This window comes from Triplophysa rosa, linkage group LG7, assembly GCF_024868665.1.
Source record: "Triplophysa rosa linkage group LG7, Trosa_1v2, whole genome shotgun sequence".
Lineage (NCBI taxonomy): Eukaryota > Metazoa > Chordata > Actinopteri > Cypriniformes > Nemacheilidae > Triplophysa > Triplophysa rosa.
This window is the reverse complement of record NC_079896.1, coordinates 11,835,560-11,849,291: the sequence shown is the minus strand read 5'-3', so window position 1 is coordinate 11,849,291 and position 13,732 is coordinate 11,835,560. Positions and strand designations below refer to the sequence as shown.

Sequence of the window (13,732 nt, the reverse complement as noted above, 5' to 3'; positions counted from 1 at the left end):
TTTGATTTTTCTAATGATCAATGTTAGGGAAAATCATCCTACAAATGAGTTTTCTCTACATAACAGAATAGATTAGAAGAGTTTTTTTTATATCAAATTAATTGCAAACTTGCACACTTCAACATATACAATTAAGCATCAATTTTCTGCCCCCACAAACAAACTCTTGTTCACTTATTTTACCAAAATTCTCACATACACTGTCTACAATATGTCCATTGTAACTGTAATGCAGTAGCACTTACCTTTTACAATTAACTGAATGAGTTTTGGGCGTGGATTGCGTTCGCTCTGTATCGAGCAGGTATACAAGCCTTCGTCCGTTACATCCACTTTCTGTATCTGTAAGCTGTATTCATGTTTATCCCCCACATTTGATACGATGGACACGCGAGGGTCTCCCGACCACTTGTCGTTCCCTGCGTAAATGATACTGGAACGGTTTAACCATGCTCCTTTTGAGATTCCATCCAACAGATAGCATCTGAAATCAAGCCATAAGATAACAGTTTAAGACTTCACTCAAATTTATAATCATTGGTGTTGTGATGTTTAATTTTAGTTTGCATCTTGTAAGCACATGCAGCCTACATTAGGACCTAAACACAGCAAACAGATTACATGCAATCGGATCAAAGTTGCCATCTTTTAGCACTGTGCAATGGAAAAAGCCTGCATTCATCCCTTTTAAGGAGACCTTAAATACAGCAGCGAGAAAAACAAACAAAAAAAGATGTCTGGGGAATAAAGAAAAAACTATAGTTTAGATCTACATTTTATGTCAGATATAAGGGACAGCTGTACTGACGTTGTTTATGCAACTCCTCCAATAAATCAGGCATCATACAATCCACGTCACTCCACCGTGTCTGTGCACACAAGATACTGTCAAAACAATACAATTTAAAGCATCTCCTCACTCCGCACCCCTTTGATTTTGTTTCAAGGTCGTCCTTTCTTCAAGATCTTCTGTCTCGACACAAGGTTTTCAAATTGACTCACGCATGATCTTTGGCAATTCTGCTGTCAAAACTAAGACTTTGAAATAAAGAAGCCAAAGTAAACCACACAAAAAAGACGACTTGGGAAGTTCTGTCTGGTGCCACGTCTAACATCTATTTGTTACGTGTCAGAAGTGGCGGGAGCTCTATGCTGAGGGTTATTTACACAGGATGCTCCTGAGGTTACAGGTGAACCTGAGGTCAGCGTATCAGTCAGTAACTTGCAGGTCTTGGCTTGGTTCCTCACAGTCTATTGGATTTTTTTTTTAACTTTGTTGTGTTCTCATGCCGCTCTAGAAACGGAAATACAATTGATGTTACAAAGCAGGATTTTATATTTTCATTTGAGTTTACGGTAAAATAAAGACAGAATGATGAGACAAGATTGAAGATGATGGTACAGTTGAGGAAACATTTCTGTAGGGGTGGCAAGCAGAAAGTACTATTTGTGTTGGTAAAAAGTTTGACGGTTATGCATGGGAAAAAACCCACTGGAGAATGATGTGAATCAGAACAGATGTTATTAAAAATGTATCTCTGCATTAAGAAAACCAAAAACCCAAATTACAAACTAAATTTCATAATCCCAAATTGCACACTGCGTACAATATTGTAAATCATACAATATTAACCATTAAAATATTAATTTATGTTTTATTATGATAATCTTAGACATTCATACCATTCAAATTTCTTCAGGCTGTTTTAATTAACATAATATTAACTATTAAAATCTGAACCTGCCCCACGGGCTAAATCATTAGCCCATTAATATTGCTTTATCATTTTTATTATCATGGCTACATTAAGCATTAAGACTAAAGCAGACTAATAATACATTTTAAAAACACATCCATCCTCCAACACCCTGAACAGATGGCTAGTATTTCACAAATACACACATTTATAATCATTTGGGGAAAAAACATCTTTTGATGCTCCATTACAGTATCCTGTAGATGGACTTTTGGCAGCTCAGCAGACAGACTGCTCTACATGCGAGGATTATTGATATTGAAGGTTTCATCTTCAGTCCTGACCTCTAAAACAGCAGGGGGCTGGTGTCAGAGCACCTCAGACATTTTCGCGGACATACTTTACAATACCTCCTCACAAAAACCTAAGTGGTTACCACTGGGGTGTAGGCTAGGAAAGAGTTTGGATCTCTATGCGTGTTATAATTCCTTTGTGCCGCCAGGTAGGAACAGGTGAGAAAAGGTGTCAGGCTGACCTCATGCACTTTCTAGGATGTGTTAGTTTTTGAACTACTGACTTATGTGTGTCTGAAAGTATTGGAGGAAATTAATTAAAAAATACATGCATGTACAGTATTTAAGAAAACATACAAATAATAAACATTTATATGTAAATATAAATAAATACATGTAAATATTTACTAAGCATGTGTATGTGTTTAGAAATACAAAATTAGTACCTAGACATACAGTATATTATGTAAACACAAACTTTTATTCTGGATTAGGGCTGTCAACCAATTAATCGCATCCAGAATCAAAATTTGTGTTTACCTAATATATGTCTGTGTACTGTGCATATCTATTTTGTATTATACACATACATGTTTACATATTTAGGAAATATTTACATGTATTTATTTATATTTGCCAAAAATGTAAATGATACATAAATATTTATTCATTTGTATTTTACATGTTTCTTAAATATGCATGCATGTGTATGATTTTATAAATGCAAAATGAATATGCACAGTACAAAGGCATATATATTATGTAAATACAAACTTTTATTCTGGATGCAATTAAGTAAGGAATAATTGACGACGGGCTTCGGGTGTGCATTAACTTTCGAATAATTGAACTGCCTGGAGTCAATTATTCCGCTTATACCACGGTTACCACACCACAGGACATTGTTCAAATGTTTAATTTCAATGTTTTTCATGCTGTCGTCTTTAAAATGCTGTTGATGGTAGGACTACTTTCTTGCGCATCTCATTTCCGTTAGAGCGAACGGACTCGGAAGCTTGAGCCACGTGGTGTGTGTGTGTGTGTGTGTGTGTGTGTGTGTGTGTGTGTGCGTGTGTGTGTGTGTGTGTGTGTGTGTGAGAGAGAGAGAGAGAGCGAGAGATCGTGCGCACACCTGCGTGTTTGCGGTAATGTGACAGAAAAGCCAGTGATAGTAAATTATTTGTTCCTCGTATTGTTTCTATCTTCAGCAGTAAAAAAAATTACGCAAACTTTTTAGAGTAGGTCTATCAAAATATATTTGCTATCAGTTATAAGCAGCTTGAAGAGGAAAACGAATCCGTAGGCTATCAGTGTTTATTAATGCATTTTGTTTTTATACAAACCCGATTCCAAAAAAGTTGGAACACTGTACAAATTGTGAATAAAAACAGAATGCAATGATGTGGAAGTTTCAAATTTCAATATTTTATTCAGAATACAACATAGATGACATATCAAATGTTTAAACTGAGAGAATGTATCATTTTAAGGGAAAAATAAGTTGATTTTAAATTTCATGGCATCAACACATCTCAAAAAAGTTGGGACAAGGCCATGTTTACCACTGTGTGGCATCCCCTCTTCTTTTTATAACAGTCTGCAAACGTCTGGGGACTGAGGAGACAAGTTGCTCAAGTTTAGGAATAGGAATGTTGTCCCATTCTTGTCTAATACAGGCTTCTAGTTGCTCGACTGTCTTAGGTCTTCTTTGTCGCATCTTCCTCTTTATGATGCGGCAAATGTTTTCTATGGGTGAAAGATCTGGACTGCAGGCTGGCCATTTCAGTACCCGGATCCTTCTTCTACGCAGCCATGATGTTGTAATTGATGCAGTATGTGGTCTGGCATTGTCATGTTGGAAAATGCAAGGTCTTCCCTGAAAGAGACGACGTCTGGATGGGAGCATATGTTGTTCTAGAACTTGGATATACCTTTCAGCATTGATGGTGCCTTTCCAGATGTGTAAGCTGCCCATGCCACACGCACTCATGCAACCCCATACCATCAGAGATGCAGGCTTCTGAACTGAGCGCTGATAACAACTTGGGTTGTCCTTGTCCTCTTTAGTCCGGATGACATGGCGTCCCAGTTTTCCAAAAAGAACTTCAAATTTTGATTCGTCTGACCACAGAACAGTTTTCCACTTTGCCACAGTCCATTTTAAATGAGCCTTGGCCCAGAGAAAACGCCTGCGCTTCTGGATCATGTTTAGATATGGCTTCTTTTTTGACCTATAGAGTTTTAGCCGGCAACGGCGAATGGCACGGTGGATTGTGTTCACCGACAATGTTTTCTGGAAGTATTCCTGAGCCCATGTTGTGATTTCCATTACAGTAGCATTCCTGTATGTGATGCAGTGCCGTCTAAGGGCCCGAAGATCACGGGCATCCAGTATGGTTTTCCGGCCTTGACCCTTACGCACAGAGATTGTTCCAGATTCTCTGAATCTTTGGATGATATTATGCACTGTAGATGATGATGACTTCAAACTCTTTGCAATTTTTCTCTGAGAAACTCCTTTCTGATATTGCTCCACTATTTTTCGCCGCAGCATTGGGGGAATTGGTGATCCTCTGCCCATCTTGACTTCTGAGAGACACTGCCACTCTGAGAGGCTCTTTTTTATACCCAATCATGTTGCCAATTGACCTAATAAGTTGCAAATTGGTCCTCCAGCTGTTCCTTATATGTACATTTAACTTTTCCGGCCTCTTATTGCTACCTGTCCCAACTTTTTTGGAATGTGTAGCTCTCATGAAATCCAAAATGAGCCAATATTTGGCATGACATTTCAAAATGTCTCACTTTCAACATTTGATATGTTATCTATATTCTATTGTGAATAAAATATAAGTTTATGAGATTCGTAAATTATTGCATTCCTTTTTTATTCACAATTTGTACAGTGTCCCAACTTTTTTGGAATCGGGTTTGTATTTAGTTATTTTATTTATTCAATTTCAGTATATGTATTTCTTGTTTTTGAAATGCTTTGTTTATTGAAACGAACCTGTGCACGTTTCCATTTAACAGTAAAGTTTGACATTATAAATGTCAGATCAAGAGCAGGGTGCTGTATGAGGTGGTGTCCTGTAGGCTATAATAATTGAACGGCCCGTCTGCAATTATTCCTTACATATTCTACTACTGTATACTGTTATCCTGTTGTTGTGTTTCCTAATAATCTTGCAAATTCCTTTTTAAGATAAACCTTAACTTTTGGTATGTTCTGTTGTACTTTTATTTTATGAGCCAGTCAAATCAATCTCTGTGTCTGTGTATCCCTCCTTACTTTCAAGCCGCATTCAACATAGGTTTCCACTGCAGTGTTGTGAGTGGACTTCTCAATGCCGCTTACAACTGGAGAGCCAGTGTGCCTGTGGAAACGTAAAGTCAATCTTGCGCTGCAGGGAACATACGTCCCAATCGGGCTTGTCTAAACATCTTAGCGATTGGCTGTCGTCTGGCGTTTTTGGTTTTTTAACGTTTTTGGCACCCTGGGCCGCAGTCATCACTTTCTCTCCGGACTGCTGTCAATACAACAATCCACTTAGAGAGCGTGACGCTCGACATTCATAGGATTTAATGAAAACGCTTGCTCACCTTTCCTCAAAACGCAGAAAGAATCCTATGGTTAGCTGCTCTATTATTAAGCAAGGGGCTGGGCTCAAGAGAGGCAATAGAGATGCCTCCCTTTAAAACTGTATTGTTCTGCTGTGTTACTTTAGAAGAGATAAAAGAGTGTTGCAATGTTTCCTTTGAATCTATTGCAATTAAAGAGATAGTTCACCCAAAATTGAAAATTCTTTCATCATTTACTCCCTCTCTTGTCATTCCAAACGTGTATGACTTCCTTTCTTTTGCAGAACACAAAATATATTTTGAAGAACGTTAACCAAAGAATATAGGACCCCAGTGACCTCCATTGTAATGACACAAAACCACAACTGAGACATTTCTCAAAATATCTTCTTTTGTGTTTCATAGAGGAAAGAGTCAGGTTTTGAACAATACGAAGGTAAATAAATATACAATCCTACCCTTATGTCTGGCATGCAATTTGACGCCATGGTATTTTGAAATCAGTTTACAATTGTTTGGCATTAATTCAAATGCATTCATTTCAACTATTTTGTATCACTTTTCTCATAAACTGAATAGGAGTGGAAAGGTCAATTTAATTTGCTCATAATAGACTCTCAAGTGTGTTGATCACATCAAAATGTTTTATATCATATTTGTGACATTACTATGCTGCTGACCATAACTTCTCTCTGTAAAGTAATGTTACCGCAAAAACCGCCGCAGCCCTATGCATTCTGCATCCAAATGTGTGTTTCCCAACCATTGCGCTTTGTTAGCAATTTAAATAAGCATCTGCCCTCCAAGTCTCAAAACAGCAGAGAGAAGAGACCGTAATCAAGTCATGTTTGTTCTTCCTCTTTCCCTGAAATTTCCCTTAATCATCTTTATTCATCACTTCAGAGCACTGCTCTGTGAAGCTCATGAGGGCAAACCTCTTCATACCCTTGGTGGGATTTTTCTTCTCACGGTCTTTTTCGAAACCACAGAGGCTTTCCAAACGTGAAACACTGATTAGGTCTTCATCCGCTGTTTTCCGATTCAAAACATGATTTCTGATTCAAGCAGATTCATAAGGCCTTTGACGTGTTTTGGCTTAAAGTGTAAGCACGCTGATTTCACTTTCGAGGGATCAAGGAAGGTCAAACACACTGAACCTGTACATCCTTTAAACACCGACTACGGTTAGCTTCACCAATTATACCTGATTTTCTCCAGATGTACATGTTTTTTTCTGTAATCTAAACTGTTATTTCTTTTCATTTTGCACTGAGCCAGATTTTCGTTAGTTTTTTGATCACTCTTTACAGCTGAATGATTCACTTAAATGTAACTGTTTACTGGCAAGGCTATTGAGATGGAGAAATGCTGTATTTGTGAAAGGATCAAAAAATAGCAATACAATCTTGAATTTACTTTTATATCTCATATTTCCTGCTTTTTCTATAACAGCGAGAATATTAAACCCATTCTCAATCCATTTTCCCTTCATATTTTAACATATTTATAAACTAAATAAAATATTAAATATTCATAATGTAAAGAACATTCTGTAATATAAAAAAATTCACCTTGATATCTTTAATTTTGACTGAGTAGGTCGTGTCAAAGACCTTATCATAGTAAAATGAATCAATAAATGGTCAAATTAATAGTTGAAATCAAACTTCGATGTGCGTTCTCATAATTTATTTTGAGACTTTAAAGGGGTCATATGGCACGAATACGTGTTTTTCTGTGTCTTTGGTGTGTTATAAGTTGCCCATGCATGTATTAGACACGTAAAATTGCTAAAATTAAAGTGTCAGAACAAAAGATGCATTCTATCTAAAAGCGAATGCTCACCCAGACCTGCCTGAAACGCCTCGTGTAACCACACCCCCACAAATCTACGTCAGTTCGTGGTATGATTTGACTAAGACCGCCCAAATGTATACGCAAGTAAGGTGGGCGTACCGGTCAGCACAATTGCTTTGGAACCTGATGTTCCAAATATGGTAAGAGGCGTTACATTACCGTCACACGCTTGCAGTATTCGACCAATTACTACGGACAGGTTAGCTGGCCAATCATAGCACACCTCGCTTTTCAGAGCAATGAGCTTTGTAAAAAATCTGCACGTTTCAGAGAGGCGGGGCAAAGAGGAGATACAGACATGCACTGTATGTGGAAAATACAGCATTTTTGAACCTTAAATCGTGTATACACATTGCATTACATCTAAAACAAACGAAAATATTCATTTTAGTCGTGTCATACGACCCCTTTAATTTGGTTTTCACAGACTGGGTCACATATTTGTGTATACATGCACAATATCTGACTACCTGCCTATTAGGGCTGCTATTTTAGCCTTTTTACGATATTCTAGAATTGTAAGTCTTGTAAGTATACTAATCATTAACCCACTCTGAACAAATATTTGCATGAAATTTTATTATATTCATTTATATGAACCAACAAATTTAACAATACACACTAGAAATGCTGTAATATACACAGTACCAAAAATATTTTAAAACATAAAAACTGCCAGCAAGCTCCTTTTTGTGCTAGCTCAAATTTTTGAAGCACTCAAGCAAACATAACAACAACTTCTCCGATATTCATCTCTTTTCAAAGTGCAAGAAATTCAAGCCAGCGGGCCCATAACAAAGGTACTTGAAGGATAAAAAAAGGGTTTTGGGAAGGAAACCGCTGAAAACACACCTCCTAGCAATCTCTGCGTTTGCTGCGCTGGAAGCGGGCAAGCAGATGGTTGAAATATGTTTAGTATTCCCTGTCCATTCTGTCATGGTCAGCAGAAATGGAAAGTTGTTTTAGAGAGGGAGCATGTTATTTTCATTATTATTATTATGATTAAATAGATATTAAAAGGGCACACAATATTTTTTATGGAACAGCGTGCACAGATAATTTACTCATAATAAGACCAAGAAACAGAAACATTTACTCAAAGGTTTTTCTAAGAAACATCTTTCTTATTTTTTATAATCTAAATAGTGTAAATAGTTAACTTAAACATGGACTAATACCATGTATGTGAGGACTGTATTATTACTGTATGGCAAACTCAAACTGTATTCTTCTGACATCTGAAGCCAGCATCACTGAGAAATTATTGGAAGAGGACAACATATTCATCCAAATACCTAATTCCATATAGAATTTTGCATATTATGTCTTTTTGTTTGGTCCCTTTTCCTTTCATGACACACGTGTTTTATGTTGAACCCAGGAAATGCTCGGTTTGTTGACACGGCTAGAACGCTAATGTGAAATAGGTACTCTTTTGTAAAACCCTCGGATTAAAATAAGATTAAGTTGATCCCAGCCAACAAAATCTTGTCTAACAATGCGCCACAAGTTCTCAACAACAGATTAAATAACTAAAGCCATGCTATAAAGCGGACTCTCTAATGTGCTGAATACCACCTGGCGATATTCCCATAAGTGTCCTTATAGCAATGAGAAATTATGATAATTACATCTGGACATACATGGACACGGAAACTGAGGCCAGTGGCTGCCAAACACCAAGCAATAGCCTAAAACTAATAAAGATTACTGAACGAGGAGAAGCTTTTAAAGTTCTGCCTTACAGCACGTAAGCTTCGATATGCTATGAAAGAGTTTTTTGCAATATGATATTCATATTCAATTCATTTATTAAAAACACCTAACCAAATTTAGCAGCTAAGTACCATTTACCTCAAAATCTCGCACACATATACACGCACGATATTATCTCAACATCTGCTATTTCAAATGAACACTGTATCTCCTGTGTCACAATTACCCATTCAAACCAGCAAAAATACATCAAATAATACACCAGGGATCTCAGCCTCCCCTAGCCATCTGTGCTCCAAGTCCGAACCATCAAAGTAGCTAATAGTTATGGTTATTACAGTGTTACCTCTCAAAGGACAAATTCAAAGTTTTCATTTTGATTTACACCAAGACACTTCTCTAGGATGGTAACAATACTCTTCTAAGCAAGTGTCTTGCTGTACATTATGCCTTGATTTTGGGTATTCTCTGTTTCATTCGTTTTACATGTAAGTCATGGAGGAAAAATTATGGTGTGCCATATTTTCATTAAATCTAAAATTGGCAGAAATCATTTATCATCAATTATCAATTATATATGTCACAGTTTCTCAACAAATCATGCTTGTTGCTATTTGCCTGTGGGCATTTAGACTGAATACAGTTTTAGTTAGACAAATTTATCTTTCCAATTATTGGTAATTTCATGGTGAGGTGCCATTTTCTATCTCTCTTTCACACACATAGAAAAATAAAATAAGAGTAATAATTAAGGTTGGATGTAAGGCAGGAAAGCCAAGATAAATAGTGAATATAATATTTTAATGCAAGTTTAAATGGGTTGAAGTTTGGGGTACTTGCTGGTGGACGCAGTAAGTACACCATAATAGTGGGGGAAAAAAGCATTTTTCAACCAATATTTTATTTTATTCGGGTACAGTAGGTGTTCTGCCAGTAGCAGATCATTTTAGAGGACTCTTAAAAGCATAAAATGGACTTTTACCCTGTCTGGCGACTTTTCCTGAGTTTTTCTTTACTATGTTCTACAAATGCTCTATGAAGAAACAATCATTCCTCTAATTGGAAAAAGCCTGAAAAATGTTGGGCTATACTACATAAAGCATGTCCTGCATTCAGACACTGTCAATTGTGTTGCTATCCCATAATGCTGCGGGCCTGACACACCTGCATTATTTACAGTACAACAGTCATCTACGCTATGATCTGCACACTAAATAAAGAGATTCAGTCTATCTCTCTGTACTCCACACACAGAAAATCTCTGTTTAGCTTTTTGTGTCATTTTGATGTACCTTCAGTCTATTCTCAATTTTCGGATAGAGGCCTATTCAGTTTGAGCTGAGTGTGGCGGCATTTTCTGCTTTTAGATGGTGCGGCTTTTCCGTAATCTAAGGTTTTGTGACAATCTCGGAGATATCAGGTTAGAGCTGGCGGAACGCCACACAGCCAGAGTGAAAGAGATGCAAGAGTCTCTTCCATATATCAGGCTTTAGAGTGTTGACCTTTTATTAACACAAGAACTCCCGGAAATCTATCACTATGAGAATGATCGTAGCGGTCATTTTGACTACTCATACTAGACTGTACTGAAAGTCATTTTGTCATGCATATTTACATTCAGTCAAAGCTTCTATTGAGATTATAGAATGAAGCTTTGAATGTCTGTTGTCATTATAATGTTATCACACTAAAAAATGTCAAAATCCTCAACCACATCCCCAAGTGCTAAGCAAACTAAAATGGGCGTACATAAACAATTGTTTAAAGAGTACATAACATGAGATCATGAAAATGACATTTCATGCAGTGTGTAATGTTGCCGTGTTTGAAAGTAAGCAGTCTGCCAAGTTGTAAATCCGAAGGTGAATGAATAACAAAGTTATTGGCTTGGAAAAAAGGGAGTCGACTCTGAATCACGAGTCGTCCCAAGTCTGAGTCACGAATCGCCGCGGATTTACGTCACTACATATAGTCCGCGCCTATGGTTTGCTAGGACTGCCCACAAACAACAGTCAGGTGGGTCTGCGCAAACTGCGCGTCCTCTTTACACAGCGCGAGCTCCGCTGTTATTGTGATGTTATATTCAATAAAAGAGTTATATAAAGTGAGGCGCGTCTTCATTATACAACGCGAGCTGCGCAGACAAGCGTCTTCTTTATATGGAAAGCCGTTTGGGTCATATTTCGCCATCAACCAGACGCCTGGTGTTCAGAAGACGCCTGGTTTTACGGCGTTTAAGACTTACAGACGCCGCAAAGTACGGTGCATGTGCTACAAAACGCCGTTACATGTGCTAAAAATGACGACAAACGCGTTCGTATGGGAAATCATTTTTAACAGCCACTGTACAGTAAGCAGACTTAGCCCGCAGCTGTTACATGCATTAAGGCCTTACACCGGTTGGCTTGTTAATAAGCCTTTCTTGTCATTTAATCAGTTGTCAGCAACAGGGTAGTGTTACGACATTTAAAAACATGACCCAATAAACCAACTCAAAAGGAACGAAGAATATGGTCGGACCGCAGAGTCGAACTCCTGTCATTAAAAGCGATACTGTGCTGCTGCCGCGCACGCTGTCCACCACGCTACTGAGGCTGACACCTTTGTGCAAGAAGTCAATGCATTTTACAAACATGAAAGTACACACTCTAAAAAATATGCCGTTTGTGACATATGATAAACGAAAAGGAGGAAAAACGTGCCCAATGGAGAAATATCACATAATGAAAGTCTAAACATTATTCGCAATAAAGTTAAAAACAGGAAACGTTATTGAGATCGACATTCTACTACCCAGGTCTTTCTGTTCATTGGAGGGGCTGGACTGTGTAGAAAAGGCGGGGCTGATTTTAGTATTATAGAAAACGCCGCTTTTTACGGCCACGGAAGCGCCATCATTTACGGCGTACTATGGAAGTCCAAACGGCGAAATGAACGGCGTTTCGCATTCCATTTAAAACGCCGTTTCTACGGCGAAGATTCCGTAATTTACATCGCGCATGCGCTACAAAACGCCGTACTTTGCGGCGTCTGTAAGTCTTAAACGCCGTAAAACCAGGCATCTTCTGAACACCAGGTGTCTGGTTGATGGCGAAATATGACCCAAACGGCTTTCCATATCTTTATACAACGTGGGCTGTGCAGACACGCGTCTTCCTTATACAGTTATAAACTTTATACAGCTCGAGCTCCACTGTTATTCTGATACATTCAATAAAAGAGTTATAAAGTGAGGCACGTCTTCTTTATACAATGCGGGCTGCGCAGACATGCCTCTTCTTTATACAATTACAAAGTCAGGTGGGTCTCTGCAAACTGCACGTCCTCTTTATACAGCGCGAGCTCCACAGTTAAAAAGTCAGACTTGTCTGATCTGTACAGTGTGAGGTTTTATGCCCATTAGCTTTGTTCATATTAGTTTACAACGCAATTTGCTGCCTGCACCACAGAGCAGCGAGAGTCACGTGACGAAAGTGAAACATTTTTTGGAATCACGATGCCGGCTCACCATCGTGATGTCTATCAGCCATCGGCGATGGACGATGGCATCGTCTGTCTGCCCAACCCTAGTTGGTAACCGAACAACAGCGGTACCCATTTCCTTCTATTGTATGGACCCAATACCAATGTAAGTCAATAATGAGTTAAATTTTTGGGTGAACTATCCTTTTAAACTTTCAGTTCTGGGGTTTAAACCCTATCGAAATGGAAGGTACATCCATAAATCAACAGAGACTGGCAAGTGTCTAACAACTATAATGCTAATTCCTACTACAAATACGGGATAAATTATGTATGTGGGGGTCCGGTGGGACCCTGTCATATTTTGCATGACCTAATTCTGCTCACTGCCTTCCTTAAGTGACATATTTCTCATAAGCCAACACACCCTTTGCCACCTAATGTAGTGGAAGAACTAGGCTACAGAAAAAGCTCTACAATTCACCCCAGCTGTGTTCTTTGCAGAGATATCATCTCGCCGCTTCAAACACTGAGTGAAGAAAACTCGTTCCCAGTGGTTTTGTGCCGGTATTGAAAGTGCTTAAAATCAACTCACTGCTGGATTACGATATAAAAAAGGCAAACCAATATGAACTAGGTTTACAGTAAGAGAGAAAATATTGAGCAGAAAGGAGTGAGTTTAGAAACTTGAATGCGTAAGGTGGATGAATACAGGAATTTTATGAACGATTCTTCTTTACAAACTCTTCCATTTCTGGCGAGGGCTGAAGCTCATTGGGTAAGCTTTCTCTGAGACCATTTGGCAGGGATTACGCCGAGTTTAACGTCTGTCCCACAAAGGTCTTTGATTCATAACAGAGATTTGAAAGCGCACCTACATTCAGCGAGTAACTAGTGCATTTGAGAATGCTTTAATCAGATGCGTCTACAGAGCAAAGGGATTAGTAACACTAAAATGTAATCAGTGTGATTAAAACATTAATGCATTCACATACAAAAGCGTTTGAACAACAAACCAGCTAAGCTGTAGAAGCACTGTGCCAAAGACGAGCGCCGAATATGTTCCACCATGCTGGTAGTCAAATAGAGAAACAATTGCAAAGCATTTCAATACTAGATGAGAGT

At 38.2% G+C, this 13,732-nt stretch overlaps 1 protein-coding gene across 3 annotated transcripts in view; it reads right to left on the bottom strand.

Moving 5' to 3' along the window:
* The window catches only part of negr1 (neuronal growth regulator 1), a 116,548-nt gene that overhangs the window by 90,189 nt on the left and 12,627 nt on the right, over positions 1–13,732 (bottom strand). For all 3 annotated transcript variants that reach the window (XM_057337292.1, XM_057337293.1, XM_057337294.1), the window contains exon 2: positions 246–484. In XM_057337292.1, the coding sequence (XP_057193275.1) occupies positions 246–484 (239 nt within the window). The remainder of the gene's footprint in view (positions 1–245; positions 485–13,732) is intronic.